Source organism: Lepidochelys kempii, chromosome 6, assembly GCF_965140285.1.
Source record: "Lepidochelys kempii isolate rLepKem1 chromosome 6, rLepKem1.hap1, whole genome shotgun sequence".
In the NCBI taxonomy this organism is placed as follows: Eukaryota; Metazoa; Chordata; order Testudines; family Cheloniidae; genus Lepidochelys; species Lepidochelys kempii.
The window spans coordinates 68,352,590-68,375,822 of NC_136385.1; the positions used below are offsets into that span (position 1 = coordinate 68,352,590).

At 40.9% G+C, this 23,233-nt stretch overlaps 1 protein-coding gene across 1 annotated transcript in view; it reads left to right on the forward strand.

Moving 5' to 3' along the window:
- Positions 1–4,824: 4,824 nt before the first annotated feature.
- RGS6 (regulator of G protein signaling 6) overlaps positions 4,825–23,233 on the forward strand; it is a 170,098-nt gene continuing 151,689 nt past the window's right edge. The window contains exon 1 of the mRNA XM_073350672.2: positions 4,825–4,924. Within this exon, the coding sequence (XP_073206773.1) occupies positions 4,846–4,924 (79 nt within the window). The 5' untranslated portion in view covers positions 4,825–4,845. The remainder of the gene's footprint in view (positions 4,925–23,233) is intronic.

The following is a 23,233-nucleotide window of genomic DNA, read 5'->3' on the forward strand; positions in this document are numbered from 1 at the left end:
CAGGACAGTGGGGTGGGAGGAGGTATTGTTTCACATTCTCTGTTTATATATGAAGTCTGCTGCAGTTTCCACGGTATGCATCCGATGAAGTGAGCTGTAGCTCACGAAAGCTTATGCTCAAATAAATTGGTTAGTCTCTAAGGTGCCACAAGTACTCCTTTTCTTTTTGCGAATACAGACTAACACGGCTGTTACTCTGAATTCTGGCTAAAGCATCCACAGGAAGGCTCACCAGGTGAGGAAGAGCTTCTTCTATGGCCCATTGTGAGAGTGGAGTGTTCTTTAATGGGCCATCAACTTGAACAGTTCATTCAGAATGTGCTGGCCAGATTGGATATAAATTACCTGGTGGGTGTTATCCCAGGAGCAAATGCACTTGAAATATATATATATATATATATATATATATATATATATATATATATATATATGTTCATCACTTCAGATACAAAAATGATACATGCATATAAACAGGATAATCATACTTGGCAAACCATAACTTCCATTGGCACCTTACACAATATACTTTGTACAAGATATGTTTCAATTGTCTAACCATGGCAGTATTAATGATACAAATGGTCATGTTCCAATGACCAATTTCCATGTTCCAATTATACACCATCACACACAGTAATACCAGCATACAAAATAAATAGGAAGGACAGAGTAGATCATGCTGGTGGGGGAGTGGCACTATGTGAAAGAAAACATAGAGTTAAATATATTAAAAAGCTTAAATGACTCAAACTGTACCATAGAATCTTTATGGATAGAAATTCCATGCTTGAATAATAAGAGTAAAGCAGTAGGAATATACTACCAACCACCTGACCAGGATGATGGTGATTGTGAAATGTTCAGGGAGATCAGGGCCAAGGAAAGTGTGGGCCCCTTACTGAATGAGGGAGTCAACCTAGTGACAGAGAATGTGGAAAAAGCTAATGTACTCAATGCTTTTTTTGCCTCTGTCTTCACTAACAAGGTCAGCTCCCAGACTGCTGCGCTGGGCATCACAAAATAGGGAAGAGATGGCCAGCCCTCTGTGGAGATAGAGGTGGTTAGGGACTATTTAGAAAAGCTGGACGTGCACAAGTCCATGGGGCCGGACGAGTTGCATCCGAGAGTGCTGAAGGAATTGGCGGCTGTGATTGCAGAGCCATTGGCCATTATCTTTGAAAACTTGTGGCGAACGGGGGAAGTCCCGGATGACTGGAAAAAGGCTAATGTAGTGCCAATCTTTAAAAAAGGGAAGAAGGAGGATCCAGGGAACTACAGGCCAGTCAGCCTCACCTCAGTCCCTGGAAAAATCATGGAGCAGGTCCTCAAAGAATCAATCCTGAAGCACTTGCATGAGAGGAAAGTGATCAGGAACAGCCAGCATGGATTCACCAAGGGAAGGTCATGCCTGACTAATCTAATTGCCTTTTATGATGAGATTACTGGTTCTGTGGATGAAGGGAAAGCAGTGGATGTATTGTATCTTGACTTTAGCAAAGCTTTTGACACGGTCTCCCACAGTATTCTTGTCAGCAAGTTAAGGAAGTATGGGCTGGATGAATGCCCTATAAGGTGGGTAGAAAGCTGGCTAGATTGTCGGGCTCAACAGGTAGTGATCAATGCTCCATGTCTAGTTGGCAGCTGGTATCAAGTGGAGTGCCCCAAGGGTCGGTCCTGGGGCCGGTTTTGTTCAATATCTTCATAAATGATCTGGAGGATGGTGTGGATTGCACTCTCAGCAAATTTGCGGATGATACTAAACTGGGAGGAGTGGTAGATACGCTGGAGGGGAGGGATAGGATACAGAAGGACCTAGACAAATTGGAGGATTGGGCCAAAAGAAATCTGATGAGGTTCAATAAGGATAAGTGCAGGGTCCTGCACTTAGGATGGAAGAATCCAATGCACCGCTACAGACTAGGGACCGAATGGCTAGGCAGCAGTTCTGCGGAAAAGGACCTAGGGGTGACAGTGGACGAGAAGCTGGATATGAGTCAGCAGTGTGCCCTTGTTGCCAAGAAGGCCAATGGCATTTTGGGATGTATAAGTAGGGGCATAGCGAGCAGATCGAGGGACGTGATCGTTCCCCTCTATTCGACATTGGTGAGGCCTCATCTGGAGTACTGTGTCCAGTTTTGGGCCCCACACTACAAGAAGGATGTGGATAAATTGGAGAGAGTCCAGCGAAGGGCAACAAAAATGATTAGGGGTCTAGAACACATGAGTTATGAGGAGAGGCTGAGGGAGCTGGAATTGTTTAGCCTGCAGAAGAGAAGAATGAGGGGGGATTTGATAGCTGCTTTCAACTACCTGAAAGGGGGGTTCCAAAGAGGATGGCTCTAGACTGTTCTCAATGGTAGCAGATGACAGAACGAGGAGTAATGGTCTCAAGTTGCAGTGGGGGAGGTTTAGATTGGATATTAGGAAAAACTTTTTCACTAAGAGGGTGGTGAAACACTGGAATGCGTTACCTAGGGAGGTGGTAGAATCTCCTTCCTTAGAGGTTTTTAAGGTCAGGCTTGACAAAGCCCTGGCTGGGATGATTTAACTGGGAATTGGTCCTGCTTTGAGCAGGGGGTTGGACTAGATGACCTTCAGGGGTCCCTTCCAACCCTGATATTCTATGATTCTATGATTAGAGAAGCTACAAAAATAGAAAACTGAATAACAATGGGGTATTTCAGATATCTCCATGTTGACTGGATATATGTCACTTCAGGCTGGGATGCAGAGATAAAATTTCTAGACACCATAAATGACTGCTTCTTGGTGCAGCTAGTCCTGGAACCCATAAAGGGAGAGGCAATTCTAGATTTAGTCCTAAATGGCTCACGGGATCTGGTCCAAGAGGTTAATATAGTTGAACAACTCAGTAATAATGACCATAATGTAATTAAATTTAACATATGTGTGTGTGTGTGGCTAAATTAGAAGGCATGCTGCAGAACTACCAGAATTTTCAATTCTCATCTTTTCTTCCACTATTAGTATTAAAGTGGGGGCAAAACCAGTGATTCTGAATAGAGAAATAAAGTAGCCTGATTCTACTATATTCCTTTACTGAAATGTTTGACTGCTCTGTGATTAATCTTCTCTTGACCCTTTCTCCTTTCGTGCTGTCTATATGGAAAATATGCTCTAAATTTAGCAGACTGGACATGTAGATAATGAGAGGGAGAGAGTGTGTGGCATGGCTCAGGTGATTATTAAGTAGAGTATTCTCCCTCTAGATTGCTGATTCAAAAAGAGCCCAGATCAGCAGTGACTGTAAGTGTTCCACATCACGAAAAACACCCCCCCCCCCGAATTGGCATAAATTCTCAGCTGTGAAGGCAGTTTCAGCAGAGAGGCTAGCAATAAGATGGGAATGAAAACTGAATTCCTTTCCCACTCCTAGAGGTGTGGATTGAGTAAGGAATGAGACTAGAGATGGGCAAAATGCATCAGCCAAAACTTTTGAAACAAAAAATGCCAAAATGTTTTACCAATTTGTCTGTTTCTTTAAACTGCTTTTTGATCAAAAATTCAGAAAAAAAAAATCTACATTTTATTTTGACATTTTTTCAAAATGAAATGTTTCGATTTTTCAGTTTGAAAGGATTTTATGTTTCAAATTTCCCAAAAATCTTTTAAAAGGTTGAAAATGAAACAAAATGTCTAGGTTTTGTTGAAATTAAATGTTTTATTTGACCCAAAAACAAGCCTTTTTCAACTTCTTGATTTGACAAAAATTTTAATTTGGTTTTGACCTGAACCAAAATGAATTTTATTTTTTTCATAATTGCCAGCAAACCAAAAAATCCATTATTTCACACAGCTGTAGTTGAAAAGGGAGTATTAGAAAGTTTGAGCTGCTGCTGCCACCAATGGTGTACCTGTTAGGGCAATAAGAAAGACATACTAGCTTCTCTTTCTGGTATCTCCTTTCATCAACACTAATTTTTACACAGACGCGCGTGCACAAATTTCAACTCGTTCTAGTCAGATGCCAACTAGTAAGAATAGTACAGCAATGCGCACAGCACCATTTGTCCAACTCTCAAGGTGACTCACATCACTGCACTTTTTAAGGAAGCAACTTCAGCTTTGATTTGTTCCACTGTTTTGGGGAGGCATGTGGAATAAGGGGGGAGGGAAATGATGTTGGATGTCGTGAGCTAGCTCTTCAGGACAGGAACTTTCTTCCCCTTGTGTAGGGCCTATCACATTATCAGTCAACAACAAATAAATATTGTCACGTGTGGATTGATTATATTATTTATGTGCTGGAGCCATGAGTGTGTGATGCAGCTATTCCCAAATATGTGGCAACCAATGCCAGGAGCAACTGAAACTATCTGAAATTTTGCTTAATTTTTCCACTTGCTTCATTTTTTTCCAATTCTTTTACTTTTACCTTTGAAGTGCATTAGTTATTCTGGGCCAGCTGTCTTCAGTGGGAGTTTTGACTGAGTAAGGAATCAAAGTATGGCCCAACAGGAAAAAATGGAAGTCGTTGACATGTCTGGAACTTAGTCTTCCAGGTGCCACAAGTACTCCTTTTCTTTTTGCGAATACAGACTAACACGGCTGTTACACTGAAACACTTCTAGGATTGTTCATGTAAACCGTGCATTAACCAATCATATCAATACATTTTCAGTCCCTTTCCCCCTTCTTGCCAGTGACAAGGGAGTTGGAATAGCTTAGCAAATCTTAGCAAATGACATGAAAAGATTCCATGGCACCTCATTTTTGCTGGTGCCAATACTTTATCAGCATTATGAGTATCTATAGTCACTATTCTTGCAAACCCAATGTAATCCTTTCCTTCCCCCTTGCCAGATTGAAGATATAATTACAAGAATGCAGGATGACAAAGCAGGTGGAGTTCCCATCCGAACAGTCAAGAGCTTTCTGTCTAAAATTCCCAGCGTTGTCACAGGTAAGAACCATGGTTTAAATGAAAGATTATGAATTAGTACTAAAAGGAATATGGCCCTTTTAACTCACGAAGAAGAGGCGAGGTGCTGGAGGAAGAGGAAATGAAGGGAAAAGCTGACTGATCTGCGCCTATTTTCTGGATGTGCCCTTCAGTCAAGGCATAAAAGATTATGCCAAATTGGGTCTCTTCTGTAAAGAGTAACAATTTTTAACCAAGTGATTGGATTCCCTTAGGGTGATCTCTGAAAACCTGTTAAGTGTTTATATAGCTCTAGTCTGCATCACAATATTGCCATGCAATATCCTATATAGTGACATCATACAGGAACAGGGGGATACAGGCTCCTGTTTGAGACATTAGAAATAAAGTTGGCAAATACAGCACATGATCAGCAGATAGACAAAAAGGTCAGCTAAAGTCAAGAAGCATGGAAGAGCACTGGGGAGAGCAGCTGGGAAGATGATGTGAGATGATGTGATGTTTCTTGTCTTCCCCAGATACTTCATTACAGTTCCTTTAGACTTCTTCTGAGAGCACAGGAGCCCCGTGGGAATATGCCCTATTACAGGGACCATTCTCACACAATGAAGTTGTGTCACAACCTGTGGAACCAGGGGTGTCTCAGGAGCGTGGTATCGAAATATAGAGCCATTCCTTGACAGATCTCCAGCTCAGAACTTGTCCATGGCTATTGAGACCAAAAGTCAGTGCCGTGTGATAGATACCCTCAGTGACAGATGTAAAATGAGTCAGGGGTCTCAGTGCAGTTCCCAGTGGACAGCTGCGCACCTCACAAAATCCCAAGACTACTAGTTCTAATTTTCTACTTTGTTTGCAATCCCAGCAGAGAAGATAAGGATTTAGATTCATAGATTCATAGATTCATAGATATTTAGGTCAGAAGGGACCATTATGATCATCTAGTCTGACCTCCTGCACAATGCAGGCCACAGAATTTCACCCACCACTCCTAAAAAAGACCTCACACCTATATCTGTGCTATTGAAGTCCTCAAATTGTAGTTTGAAGACCTCAAGGAGCAGAGAATCCTCCAGCAAGTGACCCGTGCCCCATGCTACAGAGGAAGGCGAAAAACCTCCAGGGCCTTCCAATCTGCCCTGGAGGAAAATTCCTTCCCGACCCCAAATATGGCGATCAGCTAAACCCTAAGCATATGGGCAAGATTCATCAGCCAGATACTACAGAAAATTCTTTCCCGGGTAACTTGGATCTTACCCCATCTAAAAACCCATCACAGGCCATTGGGCCTATTTACCATGAATATTTAATTACCAAAACCATGTTATCCCATCATACCATCTCCTCCATAAACTTATCGAGTTTAATCTTAAAGCAAGATAGATCTTTTGCCCCCACTACTTCCCTCGGAAGGCTATTCCAAAACTTCACTCCTCTGATGGTTAGAAACCTTCGTCTAATTTCTAATCTAAATTTCCTAGTGGCCAGTTTATATCCATTTGTTCTTGTGTCCACATTGGTATGGAGTTTAAATAATTCCTCTCCCTCTCTGGTATTTATCCCTCTGATATATTTATAGAGAGCAATCATATCTCCCCTCAACCTTCTTTTAGTTAGGCTAAACAAGCCAAGCTCCCTGAGTCTCCTTTCATAAGACAAGTTTTCCATTCCTCGGATCATCCTAGTAGCCCTTCTCTGTACCTGTTCCAGTTTGAATTCATCCTTCTTAAACATGGGAGACCAGAACTGCACACAGTATTCCAGGTGAGGTCTCAGCAGTGCCTTATATAACGGTACTAAAACCTCCTTATCCCTACTGGAAATACCTCTCCTGATGCATCCCAAGACGACATTAGCTTTTTTCACAGCCATATCACATTGGCAGCTCATAGTCAACCTATGATCAACCAATACTCCAAGGTCCTTTTCCTCCTCCGTTACTTCTAGTTGATGCGTCCCTAGCTTATAACTAAAATTCTTGTTATTAATCCCTAAATGCATGACCTTACACTTCTCACTATTAAATTTCATCCTATTCCTATTACTCCAGTTTACAAGGTCATCCAGATCCTCCTGTAGGGTATCCCTGTCCTTCTCTAAATTAGCAATACCTCCCAGCTTTGTATCATCTGCAAACTTTATTAGCACACTCCCACTTTTTGTGCCCAATAAAATAATTGGATTTGAATAAAGCATTAACCCTGAAATGCCCTCTCAGCCCTGGAGTATATTTTTCCAGGCCAGGCTTGAAGCACATCGCTGGGACAGTTTAAGGAAGCTTTCACTGCTGCTTTACCTGTTCTGTGGATAAAGACACTTTGCTCTCTGTGGCACATTTCACTGACAATCAACTCCTTACAATGATTAGTAAAAATGCAGAAAGCCAATATCGTCTAGTAAATAGGCAGCAAAATCTACTTTGAGGAAGGTTGGATTGACCAGAGACTTGCAGGTTAGGCTGATTCAGTCAGAGGGATGAGAAGCAGCATGATTTGACATCTCTGTATCAGGAAAAAGTGGCTCTTGTCCAAGTTCAGCACAGGAATGAAATACAGACCTCCAGCAATGTAGGAGTCAAGGCAAGAATATGGAAAGTGGCATGGTGTTGCTACTGATTTAGAGCTCAATCCTGCAAATACCTCTTATCAAGCAATAGGCTCTACTTCTGTGAGTAGTCCAATTGATTTCCAGGGTGTGACTCAATGTACTAAGCAGTTTGCAGGATTAAGCTAGGATTAGGTATGGAAGAGAAACATGAATCTACAATGAGATGTGAAAAGACACCAAATTGAGGCTTATGACTGGAGCATGTGTTGACCAACTGTTTTTGAAAGTGCCTAAGGACAATAACCGTTTTATCTAGTTTGAAAATTCATCCTATAAGCTCTAGTGCAGAGTACACAAACAGGACAGCTCAATCCTTATTCAGCTAAGAGAGGTTGCCCATATTCTTGTTAATATTCATTGACCTGATTAAGCAATTGATCTAGTCATCAAGCCATTAGGAGGAGGAAGAAAACAGGAGACATAACAGCGTCTCTAAGCTGACTATATTTATCTTTAAGCACCACCATGGGAGACAGCTCCCTGGTAGAGTGAAAAGTGCCCTTTTGCATTCTGCTGTTCCAGAATAGCAGCTGCAATAGTGTCACCTTGAAATTGGATCTCTTCACAGAGGAGAACTACAGTTCCACACATTTTTAGTAAAGAGGGATGGAGCGAACGGAGTCAGATAAAATAACAGAACCTAATCCAAAATTTGTGGAAACCTTTTCAGAGGAGAATGTGGGAAATGTGTTGTGTCCCTTCAGCTGACTTGAAACCTCAGCCAGTTCTTCTCAGCCAATTGTGGCTGTGACCTGGAGCTTTGGAGGTTGGACAGCAGGGAAAAACAGGTTAAATAAGGAATCTGAAGTCTCCTGCATTTATCTTCTCCTCCCCTCCCCTCTTGCAAATTGATGCTGTTTAGATTTATATCTATGATAAAAACAAAAGAAAGATTGTTTTGTCATAATACAATGCCAAATGAAGTACATTTCCTAACCCTTGATTTGCTTAATGTTCTTAGCATAAAAAGACATACTTTCAAAGCCTTTGGTGCTAAGAATAGACTTATCTGGAAAGATGTTAATTTCTGAAATCCAGCGATGTTCTATATTTTTCACAACCAATCCAATTCCACATGGAAGATGTAACAAAAATGCCAAGGCATGACTTACTGTCAGGCTGACAATAGCCATGCTGTAATACTCATGAGGCTCCTTCTTGACTGCAGCAACACAGTATATAGTACTGGCGTTTTTCTTCCCCCTTCTTCCCAGCTTTGTGTGTAAACTGTGAAGAGTGGAAATCAGAGAAAGATCAGGAGGGAAGGTGGAACAGGGAGCTGTCAGAGGAGGGTTAGAATGGAGAGCCATATGAGAAATTATGGGACTGTAACTCTGGGAGGTGAGGTTTGAGTAGAATAATGCCATTTTTTTCACTTCAACACCCATCTTTGGCCAGTGGCGATCATGTGTGTTGTGTACAGAAGGATGTGAATCTCCCATCTCCCTAAACGCCTATTGTAGTCAGTGTCTAGAACAGCACTCACTGCAGTGGAAGAAACCACATGTTCCCCTCTCAGGTAAAGCAAATAATGCCTCCAATAGTGTTCAGTTACTGGAGTGCACATAAACTTGCAGCTCACCACTCCATGGTATTCCATTTATCAAAAAGTAGCATCAGTACACCTCCTCAGCATATTAACCACCATTCCATTGCACCTGACTTCTACACCTCTGCCAGTGCATCTCATTGTTAACCTGGTATTTCCGTACAAGGACCCCACAGCTTTCAAACACTGCTATTTTTCACACAAGGGCTCTGTGTACACCACTGCCAAAGTGATGCTGTACTGATCTGCAGCACCTATGCTATTCTGATATGGACATCCCCTTTCACCTACAGCTCTGCCAAACCTGATTCCAAATCTTCTCCATGTTGGTCCTGAGCGTATTCATACCTCTGCTAATGTACCTCAAGGGTGACCTGTAGTCCAATACCTTTTAGCTATTCAATCCCCTTCTGATTCACCTTAATCTGAACCTGTAACCCAGTGGTTCTCAACCTTTCCAGAGTACTGTACCCCTTGCAGGAGTCTGATTTGTCATACCCTCCAAGTTTCACCTCACTTAAAAACTACTTGCTTACAAAATCAGACATAAAAATACAGCACACTGTTACTAAAAAATATAGCACAGCACACTGTTACTAAAATTTGTGTATGTTCTCATTTTTACCATATAATTATAAAATAAATCAATTGGAAAATAAATATTATACTTACATTTCAGTGTATGGTAAATAGATTAGTACAAACAAGTCATTGTAGGAAATTTTAGTTTGTGCTGACTTTGCTAGTGCTTTTTATGTAGCCTGTTGTAAAACTAGACAAATATCTAGATGAGTTGATGTGCCCCCGGAAGACCTCTACATGCCTCCAGGGGTACAAGTACCCCTGGTTGAGAAACACTGCTGTAATCCACTAACATCCTTCTGTTCTAGTACAGCAATCTTCCTCACCCAGCTCCACCAGTACACCTGATTTCTGATATACACACCTTTATTCCAGTCCTGATCCACCGAGCACTTTTATTCCTCCTTATTCTTGACCTGTAAACTGCTACATTCCTGCTTTTCCTGTCTGCTGCTCTCAAAAGGTTGCCAGTTTGCTTCTCAACTGTCATATCCCTGCTGTTTCAGGCCTGGTTTTGCAAATTCCCCTCAAACTTGATCTCTACTTGCCCCAAATATTTCAGCCATGACCCCTTACATCTCGGACATTGTTGCCAAAGGGTTTCACCCCTAACCTGCAGCTTTCCCCTGGCATTCTAATATTATGGGGAGACTGAGAACCAGGCATAGAGCAGGCAGGTGCAATACAATCTACCTCTACACAGCTCTGCCAATGCACTTCATTCTAGATTTGTAGTATCTCTTTTATTTCAGTCCTGGGCATCTCTGAACAGAAACTGCCAATTTTGTGGAAGCAGGTCTGCAGTTTTCTTGGTGTAAACAAACATTCACTTGAGACTAGTGATCTAAACTAAGCTTAAACTGCTGTATATTTCTCCTTAACAAGCCAGCATCTATCTTTTGAGAAGTGTGCGTGCAATGGTCCCAAAACAAATCAGAATGCCTCCTCTTTGATAGAGTGGCATTCAGCCGGAGGATATAAAGTCCATGTTGCTGGGAAAGAGAGAATTTATTATTAACAGTGCTCCCGATCAATGGAGCTCTGTGTTCAAATGGTCAAGTAGAACCATTTTACCACCTGCACAGACTGTGCAGGAGGATTCTCAATTTCTGTCAAAACCATTTTTCATGGCCAGGCCATTGTGGAGATGAACTCTTGAGACCACTGTGAGGATAAGGTTATAGTCTCTTTCCTCAGGAATGTGCCTTCTTCAGATTCCTTTCTCATGTGGATGCAGAAGTCAAGCACTTCAGTTAAGGGGGAAAATTGGCTCCTCTTCTGCAGTCATGAAGGTCTCCTTTGCTGTGAAAGTTATGCAAGTGGGAAAGTCAGCATGGGGAGGCATGATACAGCAATCCATTCCTCAGCTGTACATAGAGAGCAGGGCATGGGGACTGGGCATGAGGTTTCTAAGAACAGGTTAGGCAAACACCTGTCTGGGGTGGTCTAGGTTTGCTTGATCCTGCCTCAGTGCAGGGGGCTGGACTAGAGGATTTCGAGATCTCTTCCAGCCCTACATTTCTATGATTCTGTGAAGTGTTGCTTTAGTTATTAGCCTGAAAGAGCCTCCACAGACTGGTTCCAAAAAGGATTCTTCTTCCCCTGTCCCCGCTGCACATCTGCCTACTTAGTCTGGCCACATGATTTTAGCTGAGCCTTGTCCAGCATCCCTGAACTTTGAGATCTAGCATGAAACATCCCCAAACTTACAGCTGGTCCCTATCTTTGTAATAGATGAAGCCAAAATCTCAGATCCAGTAATCCACCTGCTTGTCAAACTGGATCTGAACTTCTAGTTTGGGTCCATCTTTGTTTCTACAGTTTTGCTTGCTGAAAAAAATGCCCTCATGTAGGACTTGAAATCTAGCACGTTGGCTGTATTTTCAGTACTGCAGGTGGTTTAAAGTGTAGGTAGTGCTTGGATGCTGCATTTTGGCTTTGGTGATGGTCCCACTTCTAAACAAAGTAAGGATCAATTTGCATATGCAGTTATTTTGGTAATGATGAATGAACCCATTTGGATAAAATAAGAATCTCCCAAAATTCAAACCAACTTCCCAAAATAACTTTCAGGTGAGTGTGTTTTTATACATTTCAGCTTTAATCTTAAATGGTTTCTGGTGATTTTCCATATCTATGTTATACAGTAAATTCAATGGCGTCCAATAGTCACGCAATGAAAACCAGCTCATGAGCCCCATATTCATATATATTTACTTCTTACTGGAAATCAATTGCTCTGGGCAAGTTATGTTTTTAAATTATTTTGAGCTAACACTGAAGTGGGTTTCTTCACCACAATTCAGTGGTATTCTTTATTATGCATCTCCTCTTCACATTAGAAAATGTAATCCACTCTGCCCACAGTGGGTGGGCTGTCAGACCTCTTTATTTAGTGTAGTGCAAAGTGTCCATGAATCATATCGTATTAGACATGTCAGTTCCAATACACGTACTGCATGGCTTGCAATTTTCTTCTTCAGTCTTCTCCTAAACTCTTTTGGTCCGGTGCCAGGAGACAAATGAACCCAGTTAAGGAGCAGAAGAGTTACGCCAGCATTATATGGAATTCCTTCTACCCCTTTTCCCTTTTGAACTTGCTAGTTTTGATTAAAGTAGGGGGGAGAATGTGTTCAGTGCTACAAGTACACTAATTCCCTGCCGATTGCTAAGTCTTCATTCAATTCATTGCAAAGCAAAGATACAGAGAGCCTGATTTTAGAGGGTTTGGGGATATCATAAATTAAGACAAGGTTGTAAAAATGTAAATGAAAATGATCAGTCTTTGAAACTAAATTATTAAAATGTGAACTTTCTGCATATCTTTGAGTGGGGGTGTGAGTGCGCATGCGTGCTCACAGACATATGCACAGCATATAATTCTCCAGTAAATAACTAACAAGAAAATAAATGTAAGAATAGTAGTTGTGTTGTGCATTATGACTAAATAGCTAACAGGGTTCTGCACTATTTCTATCCATATACAGAGTAATGAAGTGGCGTTTGTGTATTATGTGCCATTGCCCTCTGCTACAATCCAGCTGTACATCAGACTCCATATAGTTAATGTAGATTCACAGCCATATTGTGAATATATTGTGCTTTTCTAATTTAAGCCTGATTTGTGCTTATTTATTTCTGTGCAATTCATCCCCTAATACTGGCCTTCCCAGTGCTCTGGCAGAGAAACAGACTAAACTGCATGGCTTGCTTGATGCCACAGCTACTCTGGGCTTGTGAGGGAGGTGGGGTAGCCTTCCTTTGAAGGTGGCTGTATACACTTCTCCCAAAGAACTGATTTTTAGCCATCTGCCCCCTTCAAGATTGTTCATCCCTGCTTATGAATCATATGGGGCTAACATGATCCGTAAGACTGCATATCCAGGCCTCAAGGATTGACCCTAAATAATTTAAAGTTCACTTTTTGAAATAGTTGGAATTAGATACTTTAATGAGCAATAGTTTTCACATGACAGCACTTAAAAACAGCCATGTTGGCAGTGGAGAGCAGTAGTTAAGGAAATAGCACAGTGCACAATGGTAGGGAGGAGTAAAATTTGGCCTAGAACCTTGTAGCAAAGTTTCATAATGTGTCATGTGATCTTTCATGTCCACAGAGCAGCCAGAGCTATAAGGTATTATCCAAAAGATCCAGACTCTAATCTATCTGCTGTGGAAGAATGAAGGGCTGAATATACCCTTCCAGGAGCTGAATGTGTGATTACCATAAAGTCAAGGTATGATGAGCCTGAAGCTTAGACAACAGACCTGTCACCTTGAGCTTCTGGTGGGCACATAAGAATCTAACAGACAGGATTTGCCTCACTCTTAAGATGCGTCTACAACTGAGCTGGGAGGTGTGTTTCCCAGGTCACACAGATGTACCCAGCTCTAAAAATAACAGTGTAGCCAGGATAGCGTGGGTGGTGGCTCGAGTTAGCCACCCAACAGGTACCCACGCAAGCTGGGAATTGCACCTACCACCTCAAATGGAGACATACCCTTAGTTGATTTAGACTTTCTGCCATGACTTGCCTTCTCTCTACAGACACCAGAGACATTTTCAAAAGGGGTGAAAAAAGACAGCCATCTTATCAAGTTGGAACATCACAAAAACATTGTTGCCTGCTGTAAAATAGAAGGCATAGAGGTTAATAGGCCAGACTGCCGATGAGAGCAGCCAGCAAGAATTCTGTGCTTGGCACAAGCAGCCACAGTCATCTTTTGTTTTATCTGATTTTTTTTTAAGGATGCTTTCAAGACTTTTAGCCTTCAGCACAGGCTTAGGAACTGGAATGAAATGGGGCTGACTTGATGATAATTTAACTATAGAAACAGTGGTTAGATGAATTGATAGTTCACTTGTTGAATCAAAACATTACTAGGTAAGCGTTTTCTTGGTGCTGACTACAGTCTTATGAAACACACTGCATTTAGCTGATGGAATATTGTGGTTAATAGATGGAGCATTAAAAAGAGTTGTCAATTTTCAGCACCTGTAGAAAGTCATGAAAATGAATGATTAATGACTCTTGCTTTTGTCCTGATGTCTTCAAAAGCACAACATGATTGTGAAAGTTTATTTCAGAATCGGAATGCTGTAGCACAAGAGCACAGATTAAATGTAAGGCCCATCATGTATCCTATGTGGTCACTGAATTTGAACAACTGTTCTGAGGCTTCAGAGTAACAGCCGTGTTAGTCTGTATTCGCAAAAAGAAAAGGAGTACTTGTGGCACCTTAGAGACTTTCCACAGTATGCATCCGATGAAGTGAGCTGTAGCTCACGAAAGCTTGTGCTCAGATAAATTGGTTAGTCTCTAAGGTGCCACAAGTACTCCTTTTCTTTTTGTCCTGAGGCTGTAATACTTCAAGTATTCTGCCTTTCCTTTACAGTGGGCAGTGGATCTGTGGAAGTGGTGGATCTACCAACCCCGCCTCATTTCTTCTCACTCATTACTTCTTCTCTGTCCTTTTCTATCCCACCCCCAATACTTTGGTGGGCTTTCCCTCCATCATCTGTGTAACAGAGCCGCATCAATTCTATGGGAGATGTCCATGCCCTCTAAGGCATGAGGGGAGATATGACCCTGAGACAAATAACCATTTATACCATTAAGTGCTGTGGAATGAATTATGCTAAATACCAAGTGACAATCGATAGCAAATTGAATCCACAAATCTTTATTGAACATAATTTGAAAGGCACCATCCTGAATCAATCAATCACAGTGTATTTCAGCTTTCATTTGGTGGCATTCCAGCGCTTAAAAAAATAAATCATTCACATTATTCAGTACTCGCTCTTATTTACTGTTCTCCAACTGCCTTAATCAAACAAATTTTCAAGGTATTTAGTGAGAAAGCCCTGACCTTCAGTTAAAGAGGCTTAAATTATAAATCATGATAGTTTCTTCTAATGAAATGCAAAAAAAAACTATGTTAATGAAATCTATGTACTAAAGTCAGGAAATGCAAAGTTATGGTTTCCCCCAGTAACTGTACCACCAGTCTCACATGTAGCATATTTTATTCCTTTACACATAGTGGTAAGTTTAATAGCAGGATATCTCCTCTATGTACAATGTAGCCAAGTTACAGTTAATGGGGAAGGCATAACTGAAGCTTTCTGTGCCGTTCAAATCTCAGATTGTTATCTTAGTGTAGTTTTAATGTTTATTTTCAGGTCAACCAAAAAAAATTAAAAAGAAATCGGTTAAAATGGTCCTCCTACTGTCCCCAGTGCAGCTGCTTTTTCAAAGCACCCAGAATCCACTGCTTTTGGGAACTGTGCCAGGAACAGTGGGATACTTTCCAAGAGGTCATTGTAAGTGAAAAGATTTAGCACAGCACTAGTGTAGACACCGAGTTTCAGTATTCAAAATGTAATTATAAATGGAAAATTGTCATCAAGTGGTATGTTTCTAATGGGGTCCCACAGGAATCCGTTTCTTGTACCTATGCTATTTATCAGTGACCTAGAAGAAAATGTAAACCCATCACTGGTAAAGCTTACAGATGTACCAAAACTTGGTGGAGTGATAGCTAATGAAGAGTGGAGGTCACTAATACAGAGAGATTTGGATCTCTTGGTAAACTGAGTTCAAGAAAACAATATGCATTTTAATATGGTTAAATGTAAATGTATACATCTAGGAACAAAGACTGGAGCTCATACTTACAGAATGGTGGGGACTCCATCATGGAAAGCAGTGACTTAGAAATATATTTGGGGAGGCCTGGTGGATACTCAGTTGAACATGAGCTTCAAGTGTGATGCTGTGGTCAAAAGACCAGTGCAATCCTGGGATGGATAAATGGGAATCTCTGCTCCTACTCAGGGGGATATTTTAATTTTATTTGGCACTGTTGCAACTGATGCTGGAATGCTATGTACAGTTCTGGTGCCCACAATTCACGAAGGATGTTGATAAATTGGAGAGGGTTCAGAGAAGAGTTAGGAGAATGATTAAAGGATTAGGAGAATGATTAAAGGATCTATCTAATGATAGACTCAAGAAGCTCAATCTGTTTAACAACATGAGGCTTAAGGGGGTGACTTGATTATAATCCGTAAGTACCTACATGGGGCACAAATATTTAATCATGGGCTCTTTTTAATCTAGCAGAGAGTGGTGTAACACAATCCAATGTCTGGAAATTGAAGCTAGACAAACTCAGACTGGAAATAAGGCATACATTTTTAACAGTGAGAGTAATTAACCATTGGAACAATTTATCAGGGGTCATGGTGAATTCTTCATCACTGACAAATTTTAAATCAAGATTGGATCTTTCTAAAAGTTCTGCTCTAGGAATTACTTTGTGGAAGTTTTATCGCCTGTGTTACAAAGGAGATCAGACTGGATGATCAAAATGTTCCCTTCTGACTTTGACTCTCAGATTCCAGTACACAAATCAACATGGCCAGTGTTGACACACTGAACTGTCTGTGCTTAACCAGTTCAATTAGGAATGACTCAGTTATTTATTATTTGTAATACCACAATGCCTAGAAGCCCTATAGACTTGGCCATGGTCTTTCAGTGTAGACCAGACATGAATTTCAAATGTAAAAGGAAAGCAGAAAAAAACCTTTCTGACCTTTTTTATATATAAAGAAATAAAAATGGACAGAATCCCAATTTTATTGAAAAAAAGTATGTATATATTTCTTTAACTGATAAATCCTGCAAAATTGCTCATTGGTTTTCTCTGGATTTACTCTAAGTGCAGTGTGAATTAAGGCACTTGGATATTTTAGTTGTATGATTCACTACCATATGCAGGGGGAAAACTGTATATTTTTTTGTTCTGAGGAGAAATACCACTAAACAGTTAGGTCTTCTTTCAGTTAATTCCTATGTGATCCCTGCTTCTGCTGCAGGAAGAGGATATCTGGCATGACATCGCTTGTGTCTACCTCAGTATTATAGTCATTTATTGAACAGAAAATTTCTAGGAGCAGATCCTTCTACAGTATGAACTTGGTTTCACAATGTATAATTCTTAAAACTGAAAAACTAAACAAATGAGCTTTAAAAAGAAGCCTAACTGAAAATCCCAAGCATGTTCACTTTTAAATCATAATTCCAAATATCACATGAACTTGAAGAGAAAAGTAACATTTTTCTTACACAATAAAAAGTTAGATATGCAATTATTGTATCCTTATAGTCTCGTGTTGCACTTTAGTGGAATTCCCTGTCCTATTGTTTTGGTTTTACATCTATTGGGGATTGGATGATTCCACTTCTCTTTAAATAATCAGATACAAAGACTATCGGTATCTGGTCAATACCAAAGCATAATTCAGGTGCTAATAGTCATTATGAAGGCAGGCACAGAGCGGATGGAAGGAGCCATATCAGCAGGAGGGATACTTGAGCAATGGAGATGGGATCGAGGGAGGATGGGTAAGGGAATGGGACTCAGCACAGGCTTTGGCTGTCATGAGATACCACGCAGGAGGGGGAGTGAAGTTCAGTTATACTTGGCCTTCACTGGGCAGTGACCCACAATTTTAAGTATTAGTAGTGTGGCTATGAGCAAAACATTCTGATTTGGGGTATTTGTTATGTCTCTACAGTAAATTGCCTGTCTTTCGGGAGTTGTATAAGAGATATGACAGGAATTAACCTCAACTTTGGGAACTGGGGATAGAAGCACAAGCCATTTGTAATTCAAATAACCCGGCTTTCATGGCTTAAAGTTAGCAACATTAAAACCTGAACATTCACAATTGCAGGCTCTGCAGTAACCACTAAAATAAATACTTAGAATAGGAGATACCACTGAACCACAATCACTGCAGAATGACAAAGGCTGGATTTTTAATGGGGCCTGTTATTCTTTGTGTATTTGGAGCTTCTTGGGTGCAAAGTCCTCTGGCAGTATATTTCACCCACCCCCCCCCCCCCCCGTCACTTTCCATACCTAGGCCTAGTGCCCCAGGATCTGGTTTTGCACATATATTTTTCAAAATATAGGCAATTATTTGGGTTAGGCATATTCAGTGACAGAAATGACTTGCACATATATCTTGCTTAACCGAAGTAAACCCCCCTCTTTGTGTGGCATGCAGTTGGGGCCAAAACAGAACTGAGAGACTTGGAAGAAATTCTGTCAGATAGTTCACAGATCCTAATAGACTCTGAACTGATTTAATATATTTGGGTGTGGACATCTGCTCTATTGCTTTTACTTTTTCAGCGTCAGGGTCATAGCCCTTGAGAGGTTAGATAAGAGTCCCACGCATGGTATTTTAGTCCATTGCAATTTCGTCTTGTTTTTGTTTAATTTTAAATTTACTTGCACGGCTCTTTCTAGTAGACAGATGAGGTTGTGGTCATGATCTGCCACAACTTCTGCCATGCTGTCTCCACATCCATACATCAGAATGTCATCAGGTGTGAGGCTGATCCCTGTGAGTCCTGTTAGTATGTCTGTCTTCTGTCATTAATATTCTTCCACTGCATGTTTAATCCCAAACAGCTTTCTCAACCACACGTATCTACATACTGGTGTCCAATATGTGGGGAGGTAGCTGTTTTCATTATCCAGTAGCACCTGCTAATATCCATCCATGGCATCAAATATTTAGAATATTTTTGCTTTTGCCAAGTCAGGTGGTAATTTTTCAATTGTAAGCACTTGGCAGTGAGCTCTTTTTAGTGCTTTGTTTGCATTGTTAGGTCTATGCAGATGTACAGCTTGACTGGCTCCTCAGTGGTTAAAACGCTGGTTACCCGCTTGTGGGCTCTGTCACTTTAGCAGTGATGCCTTTTCCCATTTGGCTTTATTGTGCCCATTGTTTTTTTTTCTTATTGCAAAGCTTGCTCTGCAAGGCAGATGCTGTGCTGGACACATTGGTTTTTGTATTTCCAGGTGTAATATGTATGGGAAACGTGCCAGTCCTTGGTAATCTTGTAACAGCTGTGCTGCAAGCAAACACAGTGCAGTGTTTGCTCTGGATATGTTTCCTGTTGTGCTTGTGTGTCTATTGAATGAGTTCCTTTCCACGGGGTTAGTTCCAGGGCAACTGTACTAGTATTCCCCCTCTGTGATCCAACAAGGGCACCCACTTAAAGGTTTCCAACGCCCAGCCATCACCTCTCCCAGGCGAAGACCTGAATCTGACTACCTTCTGACCAGGTTTTTTTAAGGCTGCATAGTCTCCTGCCTTACACTGTGCTATTCCCACCATGCTAGACTATCTAAACAGGCAGTGCCTTCACTTTGCTTCCTCTCTAAGGCTATGACTAGTGTATGGCTCACAGTTATAAGTTACCACACAGCTCCTTCTAAGCAAGCACATTTTTCTTAAGGTAAAAACATTACAGGGAAAGCATATTAAAACAATCAAAGTTACTATACGCATGCTAACAGCTTACCAAAGGTCACCCATTGGTCTTACGGGACCCTAGCAGTTTAAGTCCTTCCAACCCTTCTACAAGGACTTCTCCTCCCCTCCTTTGGACAGAAGGTCCCATCCATTTGCTGGATCAGGAAAGAAGGCCCTGAGCAAGGCTATTTATCCAAACATCCTGTCTTTGTCTGTTGGTCTCTGGAAAATCCAGTTTGAGCTAGTGTATGTAAGAAGCCTCCCCAGGAGGGGATACCTCTCTGAGGGGTTACAACTTGGCTGACTTGCCTTAATCACCACCACCTCTTTTTACTTCCTGGAGGAGCTGTGGTAGCCTTTCCCCTGGGGAGCAGAACATAATCATACATAAATCATTCATTTAGAGCAGTGGACCACAAAGAGAGTGCATGGCATTGCAATATCTCTCACCTCTTCCCCCCTAGAGAGGTTACATACAATCCTGGCCCATGGTGATACATATATCTAATACCACAAGTTCTTTGAAGGATATGGCAGAGAATTGCCATAACTGTCACAGTTGTTATCACTAGGTGCACGAATTCACTGGTTTTGAAAGGAGTCATTTCTGTGGTGTTTGTACCACCTGAAACTTCAGCCTGTGTTCTTTACCATGGTATTCTGCTTGCAGTTTACATTGTGCTTGTGGTATTATGATCGTGCTATCATATACTTTTAATTTGGCTTTGCTTGGTTTCAGTTTTGCTTTCTTCTCTTGCATAATGCTGAGGAAGCCTTTGTAGCCTCACACATTCACTGGTGCCCCACTGTCTACTAGCACTCAATTTCCTGTTTGTTTGCTTGCTGCTGCCCTCTCCTTGCATCTGGTACCAGTTTGAGCCTTACAAATTATTTATACTTGCTGTTTCCCACTGCATTAATGTCACATACATACAGATCTCATCCTGAGTCACAATTAGTTTCCTCGGTATTTTCCTTTTTTCCTTGTCTACAAGCTTTGGTATAACAATTTCTCTTGCCAAAATTATTAACTCCCATATATGGGGCATTTTCCATTTGTAATGTTTTTCTCCTCTTACTTAACGGGTCTTTCTTTGCATTTTGTTTCTCCTCTGTTTTGTATTTGGCCATTTGTTTTTTGCATGTATTTTGGTGTATTTTTCCTTGTATTTTCATGCTTTCCCTGTGCTCTTTGGTGAATGATCTGTGTCCATTCCACTAATGCTCTGCATTTGGTTGTGAACTTATTTACTCAACATTGCGCATGTCTATTGCCCTTTGTACAGCTAGTGGGAGCTCCCTGAGCTTTCTCATTTGTCCTCCTGCATCTTTCATCCATATTACTAATCTATCATGAATTAATTCATCTTTTAAGATTTGATAATTGCACGAGTCAGCCATTTTGCATAGTTTAGCAATCTACTGATCTATTTTTTCTCCAGATTTTTTATAACACTTGTTGAAGAGAGATCTTTTATATATGATATCTTTTGTGGGTTAAAAATGCTTTTGGAATGCTTCTAAGACTTTACCTGGGCCCTCCCTATCTGCTACTGACATACTATTGGAGCACATAAGAGCCTTTCTCTATTTCAGCGAATGGTATGGCTGGTGTTACTTTGTTTTCCTTTTAATCCAGCCTCACTGCAGTTTTGCCCATTGTGATCTGAAGAATGTAAGCTGCTAAACACGTCCCCTTTCATGTCTGTCGAATATGCTGTCATGATTGTTTTCTCTTTGTAAAGCTGGGCAAGAACTAGGACATCTGAGGAGTCTCTAATGCTGTCAGTGCAATAAAGTGCTAGTACTATTATCCATGGTGATTTCTTTGCTGTGTCTGATCAGCCTGCTCTTTTGAGTCCTATGTGAGCTAGTTTTGGGTGTAACTTCTAAATAGGTATCTGGGTCATGTTTGACACACTCCCAAATCTGGACTCAGTCTATGATGTTTTTGAATCCCTACGTAGTTCAAAATCTGCCAACTGTTTTCCTTAAATAATTTCATTCTGAATTGTGCATTAAAGTGTAATGCATCTTGTATAATTACACCCGCAGCCGACCTGTGGCACTTGTAGGGGACCAGGAAATGTAAATCTCACAAGATTTTGCACTAGCCATTGTATTTTTTAACTGAATCATGGAAGTTTGGATTCAGACCTCTGTAATGTCAGGCTCCTCTAGCTCAGCTCTTTTGCGTGCTCTCTGGATTATTTGTGTGTCACTCTAATCACAACCCCGGCAGCAATTGCTTTTCATGACACAGATCCCTCTAGTCCTTGTCTTTCAACTAAAAATCCTGAAATGGCTAGACTATACCGCCTGCTCTCTTGTCGTCATCTCTTCTTTCAAGTGTGAAGGATCTGTTCAACTTCTCTGATGAACTGTGCGAATTTCTTCTAAACGGTCTCAGACTCTTGACGTTCATTCTTGCAACACAAGTGTATTAAGAAAAAGAAGAGGAATGCAAATCAAAAGAAAATAAATGATACATAAGCAGATCAACATTTAACTCCGTACAATCCAGAGAGGTACAGGTAGGTAAGGAAAGAGAAATATGAAAATAAAGTTAGTGTGCTGGGCCCTGCTCGTGATCTGTCAGTCTGATGGTGGCTATTGTTAATAAGATGGGATTCAGCCAGCCAGTCCTCTGCTAGTCCCCATCCAGTTTAAAGAGTGTATTTAGAGCACACCATCCCCTTAAGGGCCATACAAGTGTAGTTGCTACAGCCTTCCATCCTTGGATCCTTGATCTAGGCTTTCTTTGGTTGTTAACCCTTTCTATGGGGAGAGAATATTGAGTATTTATATGCTTTTCATTAGCATCTTTGCCAAAACAGTAGTTTAGATGAAAAACTTCTAGCTAGCTGCCCCTGGTTTCTGTGCCTTTCCTGCACTAATTTCAGTCTTTGCTTCCTTATCTTCCAGGATCTGCACAACTCCATGCCTGCCCACATCTCAGTACTCATTTAATTCTGTTCCCCTTATGGCACTCTTGATAGTCCTCTCTGCTTTGTCTCCTCCTGACACCCTCAGCTTCATACTTTCTTCCATGCTGCCTTCCTATACTTTGTAAAGGCTCCCACAACCTGTGTGCGTTGCACCTTGCTGTTTCTCCTCAAAACCCTATGTGGATGTCACCACGAAGGTCTTCATAATTTCCCATGTATTCACTGTTTTTCTAGTTATTGTATTTGTCTGGGTAAGATTTTGAGTTTTTCAGCATCTCTTTTAATATGTGTGGTTAAAGCACCGTGCCCATTCCCAGTGCTATAAATACATAATAGTAATAATAAAGGGTACGTGCATGAGAGGAAGCCTGCAAACATAGCCAATTTGCTTTTAAAAAGGTATCATTTACTTTTTATTTATAAATTTAAATTAGCATAAAAAGAGATGCCTTTCTACAAGTGCACTGTCAACAATATCTTTCCTCCATAAGTGAGTTGTTAAGTTTTATCCCCACTTCACTAATGGGGAAGGTAAGGCACACAGAGTTAAGGCCTAGGGTTACATACACAGTTAACTGTAGCCTTCTATCTATATACTTCTATGGCCTCCTTCACCATAGAATCCAAGTGGCTCACAGCAGTGCTCTGAGGTAAGGAAATTTTATCTCCATTTACAGATGGGTAACAGAGGTAGTAAAAAATAGAAGTGACTTGCCCACTGTTACATATTTATATGTAAACTACTTTTTCCTCCTTTTATCTCTGAAAAGCCAGAGCAGCTAAGAGAAAGTGAGTTGGAG